At 33.2% G+C, this 20,325-nt stretch overlaps 1 protein-coding gene across 5 annotated transcripts in view; it reads left to right on the top strand.

Moving 5' to 3' along the window:
• Positions 1–19,896, top strand: part of Ccdc82 (coiled-coil domain containing 82) — a 32,453-nt gene extending 12,557 nt beyond the window's left edge. Inside the window, exons 4-9 of one of the 5 annotated variants that reach the window (XM_063256200.1) lie at positions 4,422–4,514; positions 6,114–6,238; positions 7,031–7,201; positions 12,793–12,978; positions 13,155–13,190; positions 13,339–16,369. In XM_063256200.1, the coding sequence (XP_063112270.1) occupies positions 4,422–4,514; positions 6,114–6,238; positions 7,031–7,201; positions 12,793–12,978; positions 13,155–13,190; positions 13,339–13,362 (635 nt within the window). In that variant the 3' untranslated portion in view covers positions 13,363–16,369. Of the gene's footprint in view, positions 1–4,421; positions 4,515–6,113; positions 6,239–7,030; positions 7,202–12,187; positions 12,340–12,792; positions 12,979–13,154; positions 16,370–16,401 lie in introns of those variants that run through there. The other 4 variants (XR_010049772.1, XM_063256201.1, XM_063256198.1 and 1 more) reach the window with 4 other exon arrangements.
• Positions 19,897–20,325: the final 429 nt, after the last annotated feature.

The raw sequence follows: 20,325 nt of genomic DNA on the forward strand, positions 1-20,325 counted from the left end.
AATAAAGATAAACAAGTGATACTCTAGTGTTCTGTGTTACTAAGCTATATGTTCAGTAAATTGGGTATATTCTTGTGTTTTTTGGTTTTGTTTTCTTTTTCTAGTGCTGGAAATTGAACCCAGGGCCTTACCTGTACCACTACCCCAGATTAGTTGTATTACATGGGTTTTCAGTTAAGGTATTTTGAACTTAGAATGATGTTACTCTATTGTAAGTGGAAGGATATCTGTATTGAAAAAGACATTATTTGAATATAATCTGACATATTTGTATGCATATATAAATATATCCACATAAGCTGTAAGTGTCTCACTTATTTAACCAATGATGCAAAAAGGAAGGGATATGAGTATTTTGAGAATAAGAGTTATATCTTTCCCCAGTCTGTTCTCTTTATATGGAAGGGAAGGGCAAATCTGTTGGAATAGAAAAGTAAATATTCACTTAGCAGAAGCATATAGATTACTGATGTATTTTCTTTTGGAATGAATGTGTAAGCCTAGTGCAAGAAGGCAGAGGCAGAACAGAAATCTGACTTACTTTTCTATTTCAACAGATTTTCCCTTCCCTTCCATATAAAGAGAACAGACTGGGGAAAGATATAACTCTTATTCTCAAAATACTCATATCCCTTCCTTTTTGCATCATTGGTTAAATAAGTGAGACAGCTTATGTGGGTATATTTATATATGCATACCAACATGTCAGATTATATTCAAATAGTCTTTTTCAATACAGATATCCTCCCACTTACAATAGAGTAACATCATTCTAAGTTCAAAATACCAGGCTTTCTTTCACTTCCTTAAATAAGCTTGACTAAGATCAGAATAGAGAGAAAAGCAGATACAATGACCAGGAGTCCCTTAACAATATGTGTCTTCAGTTCTATAGTGCCCCAGAAAACTCATCTCCTACACATAGGCAAGAAAATTTAACTTTTAAAATTAGTACAAGATCTTAGAAGAATGACCAGAGTCACATAACTCAATAGTTCTCTTCAATACTAGCAATAAATACTTAGAAGGTATAATCGGGAAAAATTGTATGTACATTGGCACATTTCTAATCCTAATCATAAAAAGTATGGCTTTGTGGGTGCAAAAATAAACTTTACTCTAAAAAAAATGAATAAATAGAAAAAAGAGCATAGTTCTGAACTATTCTTTGCATAATACAGATTGTTTCTTCTGAAATTCATTTTTCTCTTCATTAGTATATTTTGTGATACAAAAATACATTTATTGTGGGGAATTGGCACATATACATAGTATCTTGATCCTTTTACTTCCCTTCTGCCTCCCCTCGTTTCCCTTTTTCCACATCCTCAGATCCCTTTCTCATCCCTAATCTGTCTTCATTTTTTATATCATCTATATTTTGTTTTACTCTTTATTTAAACTTTGGATTTTTTAGATAGGGAAAACATGCGGTATCTAACTTCCGTGTCTTATTTATTTCACTCAGCATTTTGATCTTAAGGTACATCAATTTTCCTATAAATAACTCAAATTTATCCTTCATTAAGACTGAGTGATACTCCATTATATATGTATACTACAGTTGCTTTATCTATGCATTTGTTAATAGACATACACTGCTTCTGAGATTCACTATCGTGAGTTCTGCTATAAGTATGGGTATGCATATATTACTGAAATATGATGTCTTTAAATCCTTTGGGAACATACTCAGAAGAGGTATAGCTAGACCAAATAGAGGTGCTATTTTTAATTTTTTGAGGAAATTATATACTAATTTTTATAGTGGTTATACTAGCCTACATCCCCCCTAACGACATGGAAAGGGTTTCATTTTTTCCTGCTGATATTATTTTTTTTGTTTAATCTTGCAAATTAATTATAAAATTCACCTAAAAGAGAAAATATATGAAAATAAATTCTGAAAACAAAGATTGAATTGAAAGAATTTTCCCTACCAAATACAAAAAGACAGGGGCTGGGGATTTAGCTCAGCAGCATAAGTGCCTGCCTTGCAAGCAGGCAGTTGTGAGTTGTATCCCTGGTACCAATAAAAACGAAAGTGACCAAAAATAAAAATTAAAAAAAAACACACAAATATAAAAAGACTGATAAAGTTACAATGAGTAACATAGTGTAGTATTGCATGAGAATGACTGTCAAATCACAAAAGATGAGTGGTACTGAAGCAAAACCTTAGTTGTATGTGTAAAATTAAAATATAATAAAGGATGCATGGAAATCAGCAGAGAACAATTAGTCTGTCAAGTGAGGCACAGGAAATGTAATTGAATATTTTAGAAAAATTGAAATGATGCATTTATGCAAATATTTTTCCCTTTAACCTTTTTCAGTTTTAAGAGTAAATATAGGGGGGTTAAACTTACAATATGTCACAGAATCATATGCAATGCAGGGATTAGAACACTGAAAGAAACCCTCAAGTTGGTCTGAGTTCTAAATTCTATCTTTATCAAGTTGCATAACTTGAGGTTATCACTGGAGAATTTTTTATGATTTTAAGATGATAAATTTTAATTTTAATTTTTTCCAGTTCATCATCCAAGTCTAGCCTGTATTTTGAAAAATAATATGAAATCTGATTATCATGCATAACATCTGTTTAGGGAAAGGAAATGTGAAATCCACAAGCAAACTGCATGAATTCTAGCCTGGTTCCAATTCTTAACTAGAAAAAAATTTTTATCATTCCTTTCATTTTGTCTATTAAAACCTGGGGTAATAGTACCTTTTAGGCTTACTGTGAAAAATGAATCAATGCACGTAAATAGAATAATAGCTGTCGTATACTTGCCTAATGATAATATTATTTTTCAACTGGAGAATTTAGCGTTATCACCACTCACCTATCCACTGAAGGATAATTAAAAAAAGGTTTTCTTCCTGATCTTTTTGAAAGAGATTCTAATGCAGAAGAAGATGGTCCTGTGATTAGGAAAATGCTCTTCAAGTAATTCTGATTTCTGCTGTCCTTTTCCTCCCAATTGTAAAGAAGCACTATGAGACTTAAGCAAAACAAAATTTTCTAAAACTCTATAGCAGATGAGTAACTAAACATTGATGCATTTAAAAGTGATATATTTAGTAGAGTAAAAAATTGTTTGATGGGTACACAGAATAAGAATTTGGCTTTCTTTAATATAAATCCAATTGTCCCAGGATAGTTTCCTGCTAACCCACTTTAGGAAATGTTAGAATATATTTAAATAAGTTTAACACAATGTTTTGTGTACATGTTATGTTATATCCAGAGCTTATTGAAAGTCTAGTCAAAATTGAACCATTTTGAAGTATTACTGCATTTCATTTCCCAATTTTGCTCTAATTTTGAAGAAAATATTACATTCATTGGTGGCCATGATCATTTTTCTTTTCAATGATGGTAGGCTTTCTGAAGTCAGGGGTCTCCATGCAAGTTATCTGTTATTATTTACTTTTGCTAGTATATTTTGATCACTTTAGCAGCTTCATAGTTATGTTCTTAGAAAACACCAACAGTAATTTTTACTGAAGTCTGAAAAACAGATGTATTATCCTTTTATTAACCGAAATAGAAGTAGAAAGGTCACTCTATGTTAAATCCCATCTTTTGACTTGAGCTAGAAAGAAGCCAAATATCCTCTTGGTTGATAATAATAAGTCTTACTTTGCTTTAATCCCTTATAAACATCTCCACATTTCTGGACATAAATAGGCTTCCCTTAATATATCTTCACAGGTACCCAAAGCAGGACAGATACTCTGTGGTGACTGTTTGGATTGAGAAATGGGTCGTATTTGATAAGGGAACATTTCCACAGCAGTAGTAAACCCTCACTCAAAAGTAATGGTCATGTGTCACTGCTTGACCTGTCACAACAGACGATTTCATCTCTGATACTGGTAAATGGAAAAACCGTCTTATGTAGATGCTGTGGGACAGGGAAGAAACACAGTCTTTCTAAATTAATGTAACAAATTTCAAATCCAAGGCATCATAAAGAGAAATGGAATCTTTATAGCCATTAGAATTTTGACTAGGGTAGCAGTTTCTTTAAGAATATCAGGGAAACTAGCTTTACAGATTAATGCATATTAATCTGTCTTTGGAGTTTATTCCTATGGCTATCACACCAGTTGTTCAGTTGATTTTGATAGCTTTACAGCATATATCTTACTATTCCCTGAGCTACTTTTCCTTAGTAAGTTTAGGAAGTGAAAATTTGAAATAGTAACTAGAAAAATTGAACAAGATGCCAGAAAATTTGGAAAAAGAAGATCTGCTCAATGACCACACAAGTCACCAGGACACCTAGAGGATGATTAAGCTATTTTAGCTTTTTATAGTATTAATTTCTTCATATTGTAAAAGAAACCTATTACATTTAGTGATCTGTTTTATCTATTAGCTCCTAATACTTGTTTTAAATTAATTTCAGACTCTTTTAGTGACCATTATACTCACTTTGAAAGAGTGATAAAGGCTCTTCTGATCAATGCTTTAGATGACTCTTTTCTAAGAACATTGTATGGTAAGTGAATAGCATGTTTGGAACTTTTTTTTTCCAATTTTTAAGCAACAAACAAAACCATGGAGAACCATCCTTAAGACTTACTAGTTCCTTTGAGGATAAACCATACCAATAATACATTCCTATAAAAAAAAACATCCTAGTGTTTCTTGAGATGTGTAGGAGGTAAGTATGTACAGGGCCTTGCTCCAATATATAAGTCAGCAAAATACTTTAGTTCCCTTAGGCAGTCTAACTTCTGTAAGTTCTTTAAATTTTATCAGAATATACATGCAATTTTATATTTTAAGGCTTTTGTTTATTCTAGAATGTAATTTCTTTTTACTTCAAATTTTTTAGGTAAGATGTAAAACATTGCTACTATGAAAACTCTCTGTGACCCACTCAAGTAATATTTTTCACTTTCTGATTCATACCACCATCCTAATGCGATGGTAGCAGCACTTACATAATACACTTTTGTATTGTGTTGAAAATGCATTTTTATTTTCCTCCCTTATGTGTGGGAAGAACTATACATGATGTATAAATGTGTTCTTTGCATCCAGCACAGAATCTGGTTTGTTAAATACCTACTTAAGTGCCAAAATAAGATTTTATTCATAATTTATTAAACACATAATTATTAAATACCTGCAATTGGACCAGGCATTACTTTAAGGGCTGATAATATTACAAGACTAAGACCTGAGACTCCTGGCTTCATGTTTAAAGTCTTAATGCAAGAGACAAACAATAAATGACTAAACAAATAATATATTGTAATACAATTTAAACTACTTCTTGGAAAAAGTAGAGTAAGATGAAGAGAGAGATAATATTAAGGAAATCTAAAGTTTATGTTATATATTATCAAAGGATGTCTTTCAAGAAGTAATTTTGAAACAGAAACATAAATGAGAGAAGAAGTAATACATAGAACTATGGCATGAGTTCTAAAACCCTTAGGAAAGGATACGTTTAGTGTATTCAAGAGCTATTAGAAGGCCTTGTAGCTGCAGTGGAATGAATTGAGGAAATGGGAGAAGAGATGAGTTCTTTGTAAGCCATGATAAACTTGTTTGTAATGATTTAAAGAAACAAGGTAACTAGATCAAATTCATTAAGAAAAGACAGAAAATCAAAGCTTAACTTCACAGACTATGACAGATATTTGTAAATAGAGAATATACTATGAACCAAATCAGAAATATAATATGAACCAAATCAGGAGAAAAGAGGATTCTGATTTGTTGACCTGAGAAATTGACACTGAATTAGTAGAATGGAGCCAATTGCAGAGAACCTTAGAAGCCTAGTCAACTTTAAATTTTATTGAGAATTCAGTTGGTTAATTTGTGTTAGTTGTGTATGAGAACAACTTGGCGAGGTTTTTCTTCTAAATAATGTTAAAGTTTGAGAAGTATCAATAAAAGGGAACTGTAGTTCCTGACTTTCCTCGTCATGAGCTAATGAAATAATATTTTATGTCATTAACTTGTTTCCAATTTAAATTATTTCCAACCAACCATTTAAAACTATGAGAAGATATCATTAAGTTTTCAATGTTTTACATGGACTAAGTGATTACTTTTATTATTATGTTGATCTTCTGAACAGATGGTACCAGGCGAAAATCATATGCACAAGATATGTTGACGTCTCTGCATTATTTGGATAGTCGCTTTGTTCAGCCCCGACTGGAGAATTTATTTTCTAGGAGTCGTTGGAAAGAGCAATATAAGGTATATTTTTTATTTTTAAATCTCTGATAGGGGAACAGAGGGACTTCTTAGGGTATCAGTACCCAGTCAATCACATGTCTTCTGAAGTATTAGCATTTCTCTTTATTAGTAATCAAATTGTTTATCTTCTCTTAAAACTACTTATAGTGTTGATACATACTAAGCTGTTTAATAATTAAGTGGTGCTAAGAGATAGATAACTTTAGAACATTTCTAGAGCTTAGGCCATCTTTTAAAAGGGAGGATATGTGTCTCAGAGAGTTGTTATTTCAGAAAAAAAGTACTACATAAACAAGCTTGAGAAACAGTTGGTCCAACTTACTTCTTTACTAAAGGACTTTTCGGGCGTATTAAATTGTGAATTTATACTGTGGCAAAATAGAACGTAGTGCTTTCCAAATTTTTGTTTTACTTTGAGACTCATTTTCATGAAATCCTTTTTATTCTTCCTAGGGTATTTGATTTCCATAAAATAGTTTAGGAAACATTGTTTCTTCTCTACCTTAAGACTTTGTAATTCTATCAGTTTTGGAATATATCTTTTTACCAGACTTACTGGATTTTATGCTATTCTCTGGAATTCTACTTTATGATCTCTAATAAAGGGTGTACTCTATGATTGTTAAGGGTTTCTCACCTAACAGTCTTAAAAGGAAAATGGTAAGTAATGGAAGTTCACATTTTGTGTTTATCACTTTCTGTTGTGAGTCTGAGGTCAGTTTTAATTTGCTTAGGTTCTTACTGTACTGTATTTTTACTTTAGGCTTCCTAATATTTTAAAATTGTTTTCAGGAGCGAGTAGAAAGCTACTCTGATATAAGTATCCATCCGACGAATCCTGCAAACTGTTCTTGCCAGGCTTGTGGATTACATCGCTACTGTAAATATTCAGTGCGCTTATCAGGAAAGTTGTACAACATCAGAACTATGAAAACAGATGACTTCATGTCACATGATAAACAGGTACATATTTTTCTCTAATTTAGTTTTAAATATTTATAAATTCCCAGTTTATAAGCTTTCACAAATAACCATAAGTTTTACAAATAGAGAAAACTCTAGGATGGGAAATAATGAAAGTACAAGTTTTCAATGTGAAAATTATGCCTTATATAGCGTATTGATTTCTAATTCAGTGCTTTACTTACTGCATCTTCTGTAGATAGATAGTTAGGTGCAGAGATAATCACCCACATTGTGAAGAGGGAAGGAAACAAGAATGATGAGAAAGATCACTGGGGCAAGAGAAGTAGGGTTTGCCTTCGCATTCAAAAGAGAATTTGTGAAGGGGACAATTTTATGATACATCATCTACCAAAGTGGTAGTCCATAAATAAGCAGTTGAAAATGACTTTGTATTCTACTGGGAGGGAATTCAAAGAACATTGTGCTTTAACTTAGACTATATCAGAAATGTGTAAAAGTCTAGAGTAATCACCTCGTACTTGAAATAGTAATAATTTTGAATGAATAGAGAATATTGAAAAATATGTGTCTGACAGACAAGAGCACAGCAATACAATGTGAAATGATACAGTGTGAAATGTGAGATGATGAGTACTATTTATTTAATCTTTATAAAACACTACATTTATATAGTAATGCAAAAGTATTTCTATTGAGTGTTTCCTATGGTGAGTACTTATCCATTGCCAGGAGCTGATAAGGCCCCCCACATACGGATGGGGGACTGTGGGGTATAAATAAAGACAAAAGGCAATATTCAAGGTACAGGGGACTAGGACAAGTCTACTTCTAGAGAATAGGCTCAGCAACCTCCATGGTCAACTTGATTTTGTTAGCCACTAAAAAGCTCCATTCATCGTTCATGAAGTGGTTGAAAGAGATTTTTAAAAATAAGAAGCAGATGTAACTTCAGAAAGGGAGTGCCATAACCCATCCAGACTGCAGGGTCCTGAGAAGGGGTGACTCCTGAGAAGGGGTAACAGGAGATTAAGAAAAGAAATCAAGGACAAAACTAAAAGGAAAGCTGTGATTCAGTGGGACCCGACTTTTCCGATGGTGAGGCAGCCACAACCCAGCATGGTCTGCCTCTTGCAAAGATGTCAAAAGTGTAAGGTCTCTGTGTTTTGCTCAGAACACTGAAAGCGGAACATTCTCAAAGCTTTCTATGGTACCTGCTGGCCTGGCCTTGCTCTAGTCCCAACAACTTGTTGACATGGCTCACCTCTGGAGCTCCCTGTTCTCAGTACTGGCCTTGCTCTGGCCCCAAATACGTGGTTGATCTCCAGCTCAGCTGCTCCCCACAAGGCAAAGGATAAAAAAGGGAACAAGTCTTTCTCCAAACCTGGGTGACTGCACAGGTTAATAGAGAGACAGCTTTCTATGTCCTCCGTGGTTGTTCTCTTACCCTGAGAGCACCGTGATTATTAGCTTACCCTGCACAGACGGAAAAACATACAGCATTTCACATACTTTTCATTTCTGGAGAAAGTCAACACAGATCTCAGGTTTCTGGAGCTGGGTCTTCTACCAACCCTTATGCAGTCAGTTGCCAACTGTCCATGACGGGTACGTGTGTTTGGAAAGATGCAGAGACACAGTTGTCCCTAAATACTCCCTGTTTATTAAGGTGAAAATGCTTTCTATTTAAATTCTTCTGCTGTCCTGGGTAGGGATTCCTCAGCACTCTTGGTTGTTAACATGCTAGATCCTCTACAATATGGATTGCAAGAATCACTTAGCAAATTTGTATTTGTATAATGAATTCACAACTGGACTTTAATGTTTTGTTTCTCAAGCTATTATGAAAACATATTTTGCTCAGCAATTTCCCCATTGTTTATAAAAAATGATCTATGACTTCTTAAAGATAAGACCCCTAGAACCCTGGCAAAAGTAATGTAACACTAAAAGATTGTGTATAGTTATAGAGATCCAATATATTGCTTTACAATTGTAGTCTTTGCTTTGTATTACTTATCCTGGAGAGAAAAATACATTTAGAAAACGATTTCTAGAGCTTTGATATTCCTATCAAGGAAGAATGGGTCCAGATAAGCCAGGCACCCACACTTTAAACTCCAGCTCTGAGGAAGGCGAAGGCAGAATGCTCACAAGTTCTAGTCCTGCCTGGGCAACCTAGCAAAACCCTTTCTCAAAAGGACTGAGGAAGAGTCACTGGGTGTGCAGCACAGTACACAGAGGCCTGGGTTCAATCCCTGGTACTACAAAAAATTACATAGATAGTTAATTCAAACATCTAGAAAAGTGAAAGAAATCACATAAAATAAGAGTATCGATATAGCCATAGCACAATGGAAAAAACATTAAAGTTAAATATATGGAAAGATGCATATTCTCTATTTAAATGCACATAGACAGAACAACCTTAAGATGAAGGTTGCTAGCTCTTCAGGTAGCGAAGTATTTTTAAATCAATGATAAAGTATAATGTCAAATAATGCTAGATGATAGTGAAATAAGAAGTTTTAAAATGTGGATTTGTGTATCTAATTACATGCACATTTTACCTGATTGTTGTTTATGTAAAACAAATAAGATTGAATTTCTTTAATAATATTTTTCTTTAAAATGAAGAATCACTTATTAATATTTATTATAGTCTATTGAAGTACAGTGTCAATGTATGTATGTAAAGAAATGGGAAAAACAAACATATATAATCCAGAACATGAAAAAGAATTATGCCAAGCTCCATGCCTACCCTCAGATTATTTTGGAACATAATTCTCCATTTTGTGGTGCTGCTTATAGTACCTTAAATGTGACACTCTGGGATTAGGGCTCTTTTTAAAGTTCACATAATAATTTAAAAGAATTTACATAACGGTGAACTTGTTTAACAACCAAACTTTCTTCAGTTACCAGAGATTAGCTTCTTTAAACATATGCTTTAATAAAAATACAGTTGATACGAATAATTTAGTTACAGTGGGGAACACACTGAGATTAGATACCTCGGACAATCAGATTGAAGTGAATTCTGAGAACACAGATGGTAGGGAATGTGCCTGGAGCGAAGAGGAAAGTAAAGCTTGAAAGGCAGCTGAGAGAACTGAAAACAAGAATTTGTCCATTTTTAGTTTTGCACAAAGCCTGTCTGGACTCTTTAAGATGCTTAAGATGTCATGGGAAGAGGTACCAATTTTGAGGCAAGTGGCAATGTTAATATGTCCACATTAAAAAAAAAAGCTGTCAAGAGGAAATTGAATCCCTTGCTCAATCTAGTGCACTGTTTCCTCAGATTTAGAAAGAGAAAACAAACATTTTCCATCCCTTCCTTTCCCTGAGAATCCTTCTATTTGTACTGTATACATTTAAAAAATAAATCAGGCAAGCTTAAATAGTATATGTTTTCTCTTATACAGTAAACCCAAAGTATAAATAAAGAGCAAACTGAAAGATAGGTATTGGAAACAGAGATACAGATCTTTCATAAATGGATAGAGGACGAAGAGTTGGAAGAAAGTGAAAGGGAGAGGAGGGGAAGGGGACATAACAAGAATTAAAATATACTAGGTATGTGCACATACCCCCCATGATGAATGTAATAATCAGGTACTCCAAATATAAACTACAAGATATAAATAGCAAATAAATGAGAACCTACATAAATAACTCAAAAAGTTATCTTTAGTTAGCTGGATATTACCATGTCTCCATAATACATATTTCATGTTCTTTTCCATGCCTTAGTTTGTTAACTCATAGTAATTTACACATCAACATGATGTATCTAATAAATTACAAGTCAGACTCCTTATACCTTTCAATTTAGCATCCTCTTGCTTTATATCTCTGAATATATAGGCTCACTTGGTTCACATTGATAACAGGGGACTCAGTTATCCTCATATTTATCTGGGAATGTGCTAAACCTGCATAAGTCAGTCATCATTTATATATCACTCGGCTTCTCTTCTTTCTTAACACTCAGGCAAAATTTAGTATTTTTCATAGTATCTTTCTTTCACACAGCTTTCCTTATTGTATGAAAAGGTAACTAGATAAGTAGAAGTAGCTCTGAGTACATTTCTGAACACATGTAAGGAAATTGTTATAAACACAGAATAGTTTCATCTGTTTCAGTACTTGATACAAGTAAAATACTGCAGTATAAGCTGTTCTGTAATGTACTCATCAATTCATGTGATACAGATGATAACAATACACATAAAAACAGGGATGGAGTGAGGAATATTAAAACTATTACATACATCTATTGTTTTCCATGAAACCTCACAACACTAGGGTTCTTCCATATAAAATTAGGCCTTGCTGTGACACATGCAAACATTTTTAGGAAAAAATAGAGTGAGACTATTCTAAAGATAATTTGGGGGTTATCACCTTTAAAAGGTAAGTGGATGCTAAGAGAAAAGAAATTAAAAATGGAAAGAAATATTTTCAAATGTTACTTTTGTTTCATAGAGGAAAAATTAAAATAAGAATTTTAAATAAGTTTCCCTTTTTACTCCTACTTAAAATTTCTGCTTTTTTTGTGTGGGTGGGTGGGGCAGGTATCAAACTCAGGCCTTTGCGCATGCCAGGTAAGTGCTGCGCCACTGAGCTATAACCCTGGAGCTCCAATTTAAAATTTCTCTTATTTTGTGGAAATAGAGATTATAATATGATAAAGCTACAAATTGCAATATTTAATTGACTGTATTTTATCTAGAAAAGTTATAGAAGACTTTTCTCACACTTGTGATTTTGATGGCAGAAATAGACATACATGGAACCCGTAGAAGGCACTGCAAATGGTGTCTCTTCTCTCTAAGGGAAATATTCTATGCTATCGAATTATTTTATGCTCTTTACTACCAGCACTGCTTTAATAATAATATCAGAATGATAAAACTAATTTAAGAAACAAATAAATTATAATACTATATTCTAATGATCTGAAAAACAGGAAGATTTTCATAGAAGCATGAACAGAAATCTGAACATGCTTTTCTTCAGCTTCAGGGGATCTTCAGAAAGATTATCAGCTGTCCAACGTACCATCTTCACAAGGAAACATCTCAACCCTGACTATTGCCAGTCATTGTGCCATAACTTAAATTGATTTTGGCAACATACTCTTGGCTCATCTGCTGAATATTATTGAATATGTACGTGCAATGTACAGCTTTCTCTTGCTTTCACGTATGTCTTTCTGCTTTACCAAACTTTCTTTCTTCCCAAGCTTGGCTAACTCTGTGTTTTGAACATTTAATTCAAGCATTACAGACTTGGGGAACCTTCATTCTCTCTAGATTAGATATTGTTCTTCACTAGCCTGTTGATAGTATCTTATATGTGGCATTTGTTGCATTGTTTTATAATCTCAAGACTATAAATCCCTAATAAACAAAGTAAATCTTTATCTATCTCCAGTGCCTAGTTCAATACTGGAAGCATAAAAAGTAGTCAGTTTTTGTTGACGATGTAAGAGGTAATGGAATCATATAAACATTTAAAACAAAATTGATAATTCATTTGCTAGATTCTATTAAAGAAAGTCTGCAACACATTACTATATGATTCGCTTCATATGTGAAATTATTGTTTGTTTCTTGGGTTAGGTGTTTTTTGTTGGCAGAACTTGTGCTAATCGAACCAGAACTTACCATCAGCTGAAACATTTTAAATTCAAGCTCTACCAAGAATGTTGCTCCATTGCAAAAACAGAAGATGCTGAGAATGAAGAGGTGAAAGAAACAGTGGAAAGAATTTTCAGTCAGTCAAAACAAAGTGGCTGGATTCAAAAGGTAAGGTGAAATACAAGAACTGCCCCCATTCTGTGTAGTCCTGGAACCTAATTATGACCAACAAAAAGATACAAATGACTGTAATATTTAAAAGGAAATCTCTTTTCTCTGTTTTTTTTAATTTTGTCTTTTTCCACCTACTCTTTTCATGCTTATCATTATCCCTCCCTGAATAGGACCCTGATGTTCTAAGAATTCACTCTACTCATCAGGTAAATTTCAATGAGCAAGAATGCTGTCCCTTAACGAAGGACCTCTGTCCTTTCATTTCTACAAATACTCCTTAGATATATTAAGTCCCCTTATTTTCTTTAACAGAACGTGGGACTTACCTGTGCTTGTCTGCTTCCTATTCTTTAGAACAGTTCTTGTGTTCTGAGCTGAAGAAGCACCTGGTGCCAATCAGAGGAAAGAATCTCGGCTGCCAGTTCTAATACCACCCACATCCTCTTCTTGAGGACATGGGGTGAGCAGTGAGCACAGTAACTGAAGATTGAGGGGAATGCAGAGGTTCAGGCCACAGGCCTGATTTTTGATTCTTCCATATCCTGTTGATCACTAAATTTGATATCAGGGAGAAAGTAGGGGTTTTGAAATGTACACTGGATTCCCAAAGATCTGCTGTCAGCTCATAAGCTCTGGTTTGCTCGCAGAGCTTTTGTTTTGTTTATGAAACATGGAAGGAATAATATGATTGCAGGCTTTTAAAACAAATTTAGTTACATGAATGTTTAAGAGACATAGATTTTTTTCCCAGCACTCTGGGAAGCTAACACAAGAGGATTACAAGTTTGAACCCAGCCTGGGAAAATTAGTGATTTAGAGAGACTGCATTTCAAAGTTTAATGTAAAAAGGACTGAGGATATAGCTCAGTGTGAAGGTCCTTGGTTCAAACCCCACTATGCAAAAAGTGAAAAAAGAAAAGAACCTAACGAGATCCATTACCTGAATAATGTCACAGGGAAATTTATAAAAAAGAGAAATTTGTAAAAAAAGATTTATAAAAAAGGATAATTTAGCAAATAAACTCATGACCAGAGGGAAAGAAAAAAAGAATAATATGAATTTCTCAGGACATGTTTAGTGAAATTCTCTATTCTAAAGAGTGACATCATGATTGATTTCTCTTTTGACAGTATCTCCCCCCCTCCGCCCCGCACTCAAACCACCACCCAGTGCTCTTTCGTGTCCTGACATCTTGATACTTGTCTTCTTTCTCTCACTTTACTTTCTTCAGGTTTTTATCTTTTGCTTTGCTTTTACATCTACTTCAAATGCTTCCCCCACACTTATCCAACTTTTTTTTTTTTTTTTTTTTGCATTTAGCTCTGGGATAAGCTGTCACTTACCCAGTAACCTCAGCGTTCATTTTCCCAGATGCTGAATCCTCAAGTGCTGTTATTGATGACATTAAGTGTTCTCAACCATGTAGTTGAGTTGAAAAACCTATTAGTATACCACATTTATAAAAGATTGTATATGAAGTCTAGAAAAATCACTGACCATACATCATATAATATATAAGAAACATTAAACTTCTTGCAAAAATACTATTTCTGAATTATGTGACTCAGAAATCTTAAGAAGGTTTGAGACAGCAAAAAGTATCTGGAGTAAAACATATTCTTAGGAAAGGAAAGTCAAATGTGATATTATTCATAAAGAATAGCATTTAGGCATTAAAGACATTTCAAGATCATATTATTTAGGAAATACATACTTTTTCACACAAAAATGTTAAAGAACTGCATTTTCATTTTGAAGTTACCTTCATTAAAGATATTTGTCTGTAGGCTTTCTCAAAGGAATTCGAAAAACTCATATGTACTTTTGTGCTTTGGTGAAATTTCTCAATTTGTTATTTCACATTTGTATCCTCACTGTTATCTGTCCCTCTCTGTTCGTGCCTTTGAGTGACATCACTGCATGTGTTTTGTCATGTGTATCTTCTTTAGTTGTAGTTCTGTGGCCACAGTTACTCCAATTCTGGAGAATGAGTGGGCTCAGTGCCACTCAGATCCTACCTAAGGGACTCTGCTCTCACCTTCCAGCTATTTTAAATCCTTCCTGTCTTCTACAAACTATTCATTCCTGTCTTTTTTGCTTCCAGCTTGTGTTCCACACTTTTTTTCCTTACCTGTTCCTTAAATATTTTTCTTCCATTAGTTCAGGTTATCTCAGTGTGTCTCCCCAAAGACCTAACTTGACTGCATTGTTCTTGTTCTTCCTAACAGTTGATCTATGATTATCTACTTTTTAATGTAACGATATTTAAGTAAAATAGAAGTAACTCAAATATAAATAATAGAACAAATGATATGAAAATTGTTATAAAACCAAAATATAAATGTAAATCACATCTCATTCTAAAATATTGTAATATGTCACTGGTAAAATTCTATCTTTTTTATTATGAAGATAGTGTATATGATGATGGGTCTTCCTGGGTAGTTGATAGGATTGTTGAGATAGCCTGCTAGATACAAGAACACTAAGAAGTTAGCAAATACATCAACAAGAATATCACGTGTTAAATTTTGAATGTGTTGCATAAATATTATTAAATAAAAACTTTCAATTATTAGATACCTCTTTCTTTCTTTTGAACTCTTCCTCCCTAACTCTTAATCTTTTTACTTTTCAAGTCAACTGGTGTTTCCCATTTCCTATCAAATTGTTTCCCAACTCCTTAACCTGTCATTTTGTACTTTTTATGCTTGTCCTCTATCTCTTTGGTTCAATTTATTCATTCCCCCCTTTCTCTCTCTCTCTCAAACCTTCAATTAAAGTCCTTTGTTTCTTTGTCAAGTCAGTGTTGAATAAACATTTATCTCTGACAGAAAACTTTTGCCATCTCAACCTTTTGTCTGCTAAATCTGATCACCTCATCTAACAATGACTTGTCTTCTGAACCCTCATAACACTGTATTTCTTTATAGACTCATTACTGATTGTCATTAGTACTGCCAAACATTATTCTCTTTAGGCACAGGGAAAGTTACCTTGTAAAATTTTTGTATCTAAACAGTCACTGGTGGACTATTTGATATGCATTTCACAAATTTTGTTGAGTAATTTATTAAAGTTTTTACTCTATATTTTTATTCTAAGTGTAATTATAGGAAAACTATATGACAGTTACAAAATTAATAATACTGTTTCTGTCTAATGCTTGTTTGAGTTAAAATATTTGTTTAAAACTGAGTACCTGGCCAGGGATATAGTGGAACTGCCTGCCTGGCAAGTGCAAGGTCCTGAGTTCAATTCCCAGTATCGAAAAAATAAAATTGAGTTCCTAGTCATAAGAAAATAACTTTTGTTCACAATTACTATGGAAAGCACACATTCCTGTGGTTATAGGTTAAAAAGGTCAAGCTCCAATGTTTTGAGTAAAATAACTAGCTTTTTTATTGTATGTGCAGAAATATGATCAACTTCAAGAATATCTCAATCATGCAGATTACTTTCAAGAAGAGAAGTATGAATTGTAACACATTTCCTTCAGAGAAGATTTTACAAATACCTTTAAATGCGAAGATCATGAATGAGTCTTATTTCTCTTTATCATGTGGCATATTTTTATATATTTTAAATGTATATTCTTGGGAAAATATCTTGTTTAAAACCTGTGTTCATCTATATTGCCATGAATCAACACTATAATCTAATAAAAGTTATATTTAAAGATGAAAGTTTTAACAGTTTTTAAGTCTATAAATGTATTTTAAAGTTATCAGTGTCTTTAATAGATGACTATCAACTAAATGAACTATTCATGTCTATCATTTTATGCAAAACATTGTATTTTTAAACTGTATTTAAAGAATAGCTATATATATTTATTATTAGTCTCTCTTCAGGTATGTTTATTACCTCTGGTAGTATTAAAGATCTTCATTAATTATGTTGGACTACTATCATCACAGATCAGTGAGCCACAGAATAAACTTTAGTGTATCCTTCAGCTCAGTCGCCGTATCTCAGAGCCGGACCTAGTTTATCTATTCTGAGTTGAGGAGTGCTTCATTTCTTTTCAAAAGTTTCTTTGTAAAAAGATTTCACATCTCCAGTCTTTTCACCCTCACATGCAAGAAAAATTTCATGCTATATATTTCATACTTTATAATATTCTTTGTTTTTCTATTCACTTTATACTATATGTTGATTGACATATGTTTTTTTATTCATAACTTTTACCACATCTGTATATGTTAAAGTCTGAAGATCTCAGAGGCAAACCAGCCCCAAACATTTTAAAAACTGTATTTTGGTATCTGCATTGCTTACACATCTAGAATTTCCCATAATACAATAAAGTGTTACAAAATAAACAAATGCCCTCCCCCATTCTATATCTTTAATTCTTAAAAGTAATATTCTAGTAGGATATATTCTGCTGTGAAATTTGAGAAACTTTTATTACTGGAAGTGTTGGTTGAACTTGGCTTCTATTATGTGATTCATGGTATGAGCCTTAGTGTTTATATACATGTAAGAAGCTGCACTTACTGAAGTCCTTAAGTAGACATTTGCTAATTCCTGAAGTTTATTTCCTGCAGTTATTAATTTTTAAAGCTGGACAGGAAAAAACACATGGTGAGATTGCTCATGTTTAATGAGAAATGCATACATTTTTCAAAAATGTGAAATAAGATTTTTGGCACATATGTCACATATTTCTGGCAAAGAAAGAAAGAATATTTAACTAAATTCCAGAGAATAGAAATGAAGTCATAGTTAAATGGTAAAGATGAAGGGACCATACCCCCCAAAAAGGAAAGCAGATTTAGAAGAGTACTTGTAATTAGGGTAGAAAGGTGAAAGATGACAAATGACTTGTAAAAAGGAACTCCTCACAATGAATATATTCCTTATTTTAGGCAACTGTACAAATAAGCAAAATAAAATGAAAGATAATGCTCTCTAAAGTATCTCTGGTGACCATGGTCACATCACTTGTCACATGTGATGCAGCAGGCAAGCTTGAGATAGCTGAAGAGGGAGAGTTTCAATTGGAAATTCGTTAAAATGTACTTAGTATTTTAATGAAAATCATTAGTTTATAAGAGTAAGGCACTAATAACTCCAGGAACTTACGATAATAGCTGATCCAGTTCCTAGGTCAAGCACTTTGTTGATCTGACACACTTTTCCAATTAGAATAGTGATTGTTGATAACTAAATGCTTAGAGATAGTTTTTCTAAGTCAGGTTATTGCAACCAAGCATACTGTTTCAGTGGCTGTTTGGAAGATATAAGAGGCTTTTTTAGGATTCTGGTAACACCAAAAGAGTGACAGACACAGATTGCTAAGAAGTAAAAGTTGTCTTGGGTTAGGCCATCAGTGCAAGTAGTTTATAAGAAAATGAAAATGTTGAAAAATAGTATTAACCTTTACTGGTATTGTTTGTATGATTTTAACACCATCTTTGGTATCATTGATCCAATTATAACACTAAAAAATAGTTTGTAAGCTTATAAATCTTGCATGAGTGAATTTTTTGGATCTGGGCATTTATTACTATGATGTTACTTTAGTGTTAGGTAGCTATGTGTAACTGAGGCCATGAGGAAGATAAAAAAATAAAAGTTATGCTTGAAAGAATTCATTGAGTTATGCAGATGCTATAAAATGAGGAAGAAAGAAATATTTATTTCATAGGCAGTTGAATGAATTCACCATACAGCATTTCCTTAATGGTCTCCTCCCTCATCCAGGTGAGTATTTCCATCCACTGCTCACTCCTTGTGGGTATTACAGGGCTCCTTAGACTCCAGGGTGCTGACCGAGGATAGTAGTTGAGCTACGTATGGGATAGTTTGGTGTCTCTTTAATTCCTTTCACACTTAACACTAAGGCACTAAGCCGAATTGGAAGCCCTTGTCTGATACTTCTTAGTAATATGAATTGGAGCACAAATAGTTTAATTTTGATAAACTTAAATTTCCTCATGGATGAGGTTTACAATATCCCATCTCTCCAGATTGTGGATTAAGGATAATCATATATGTTTTGCACCTGGGCAAGTGACTTTTTAAAATAAGTAGCATATGATGTGAACAGAAATAAGGATGGCAGTTGATAATGTCACCTTGAAATGGCTGAGGTGTATGAGTAAATGTGTATGAAAGACACTCCATAAAAAAATGCACTCCAGAGTTACCCACACCTTAAGATATACCCATGTATAGCCCAGAAATCAAGATTTATCACAATGTATATATGTTTTTAATCATCACATACCTCAAATATATATAATTTTATATTCCAATGTCATTTTGCTATAAATTTATTTTTATTTGTATATTTAGGGGTAACTGATTTAATAAGATTTATTAATCAAATGTATTACAGAGAAATAAACTGCAGTTTACCATTAAATACTGATTTTTTTCTTTTATCAATATGATTGCTAAATGTAAGATACCTTAGTAGTAGAAAGAAGATAGTGTCTATTGAATACAACTTCTTAAAAATCAAATATGAAATAGTCAAAACTCCTTGCTTTTTAGTAACTCTTTATGACAACATTCTCCAAATTTTATTTTTTTATTTTAAAGAAAGTAAAAGCAGATCAGAAGAAAACAATACAAGTGACAGCAAGCAACTAGTGTATTCTGCAAGACAACAGGAGATCAACAGTGGCTATCATAATGTCTCTTGTTTTCTTCTAAATAGCTGTCTATATCTTCACATGCAATGAATTCAAACAAAACAGAATTGTATCAAACTTATCAAAACAAAAATGAAAGCATTACAGGCTGTTAAAACCAGACAATAGGAAAATTAACAGTGGCTGCCATGATGTCTCTTGTTCTCTTCAAAATAGCTGTCCATACCTTCATGTATGTTGAAATTAAGCAATACAAAACAGACTAAAACCAACCTAAAAGAATAAAAGCATTACTGGACTTCACAGCTTCCATAATGTGTCTTTTTCTTCAAAGTAGCTTCTTCATCACACATAATACATCAATTCTCGCAAACTGTTTTAGAGAAGTTCTAGGCGTGTGTAAGCCTCTACATGTACATCTATCCTTCCTGTATTAGAGGGAAAAACAAACTACTAGAAAAACAAAAAATAACGAAGAGCTCAAAACAATGACAATAGAGGCTTTCAAAACAAGGTGGTAAGAAAATACAGTTATTTTACATAGTAATCTTCAAAAGAGTTCCTCAGATTACCAGATATAAATGTGCAAAATTGATCCGATCCTATGAATGTTAACTATTTTGTTCCCAGAACTAATAGAGTTAGTAGCACAATCATCTAGCTATCTTAATTGTGTTTATATAAATTTAAATTTTTTCCTTTTTTTTCCTCCTTTTCCCTGAGTTGTTTTTT

The sequence above is a fragment of the Cavia porcellus genome, unplaced genomic scaffold (genome assembly GCF_034190915.1).
Source record: "Cavia porcellus strain 051 isolate PalLab524CR breed Dunkin Hartley unplaced genomic scaffold, mCavPor4.1 scaffold_9, whole genome shotgun sequence".
Classification (NCBI taxonomy): Eukaryota; Metazoa; Chordata; class Mammalia; order Rodentia; family Caviidae; genus Cavia; species Cavia porcellus.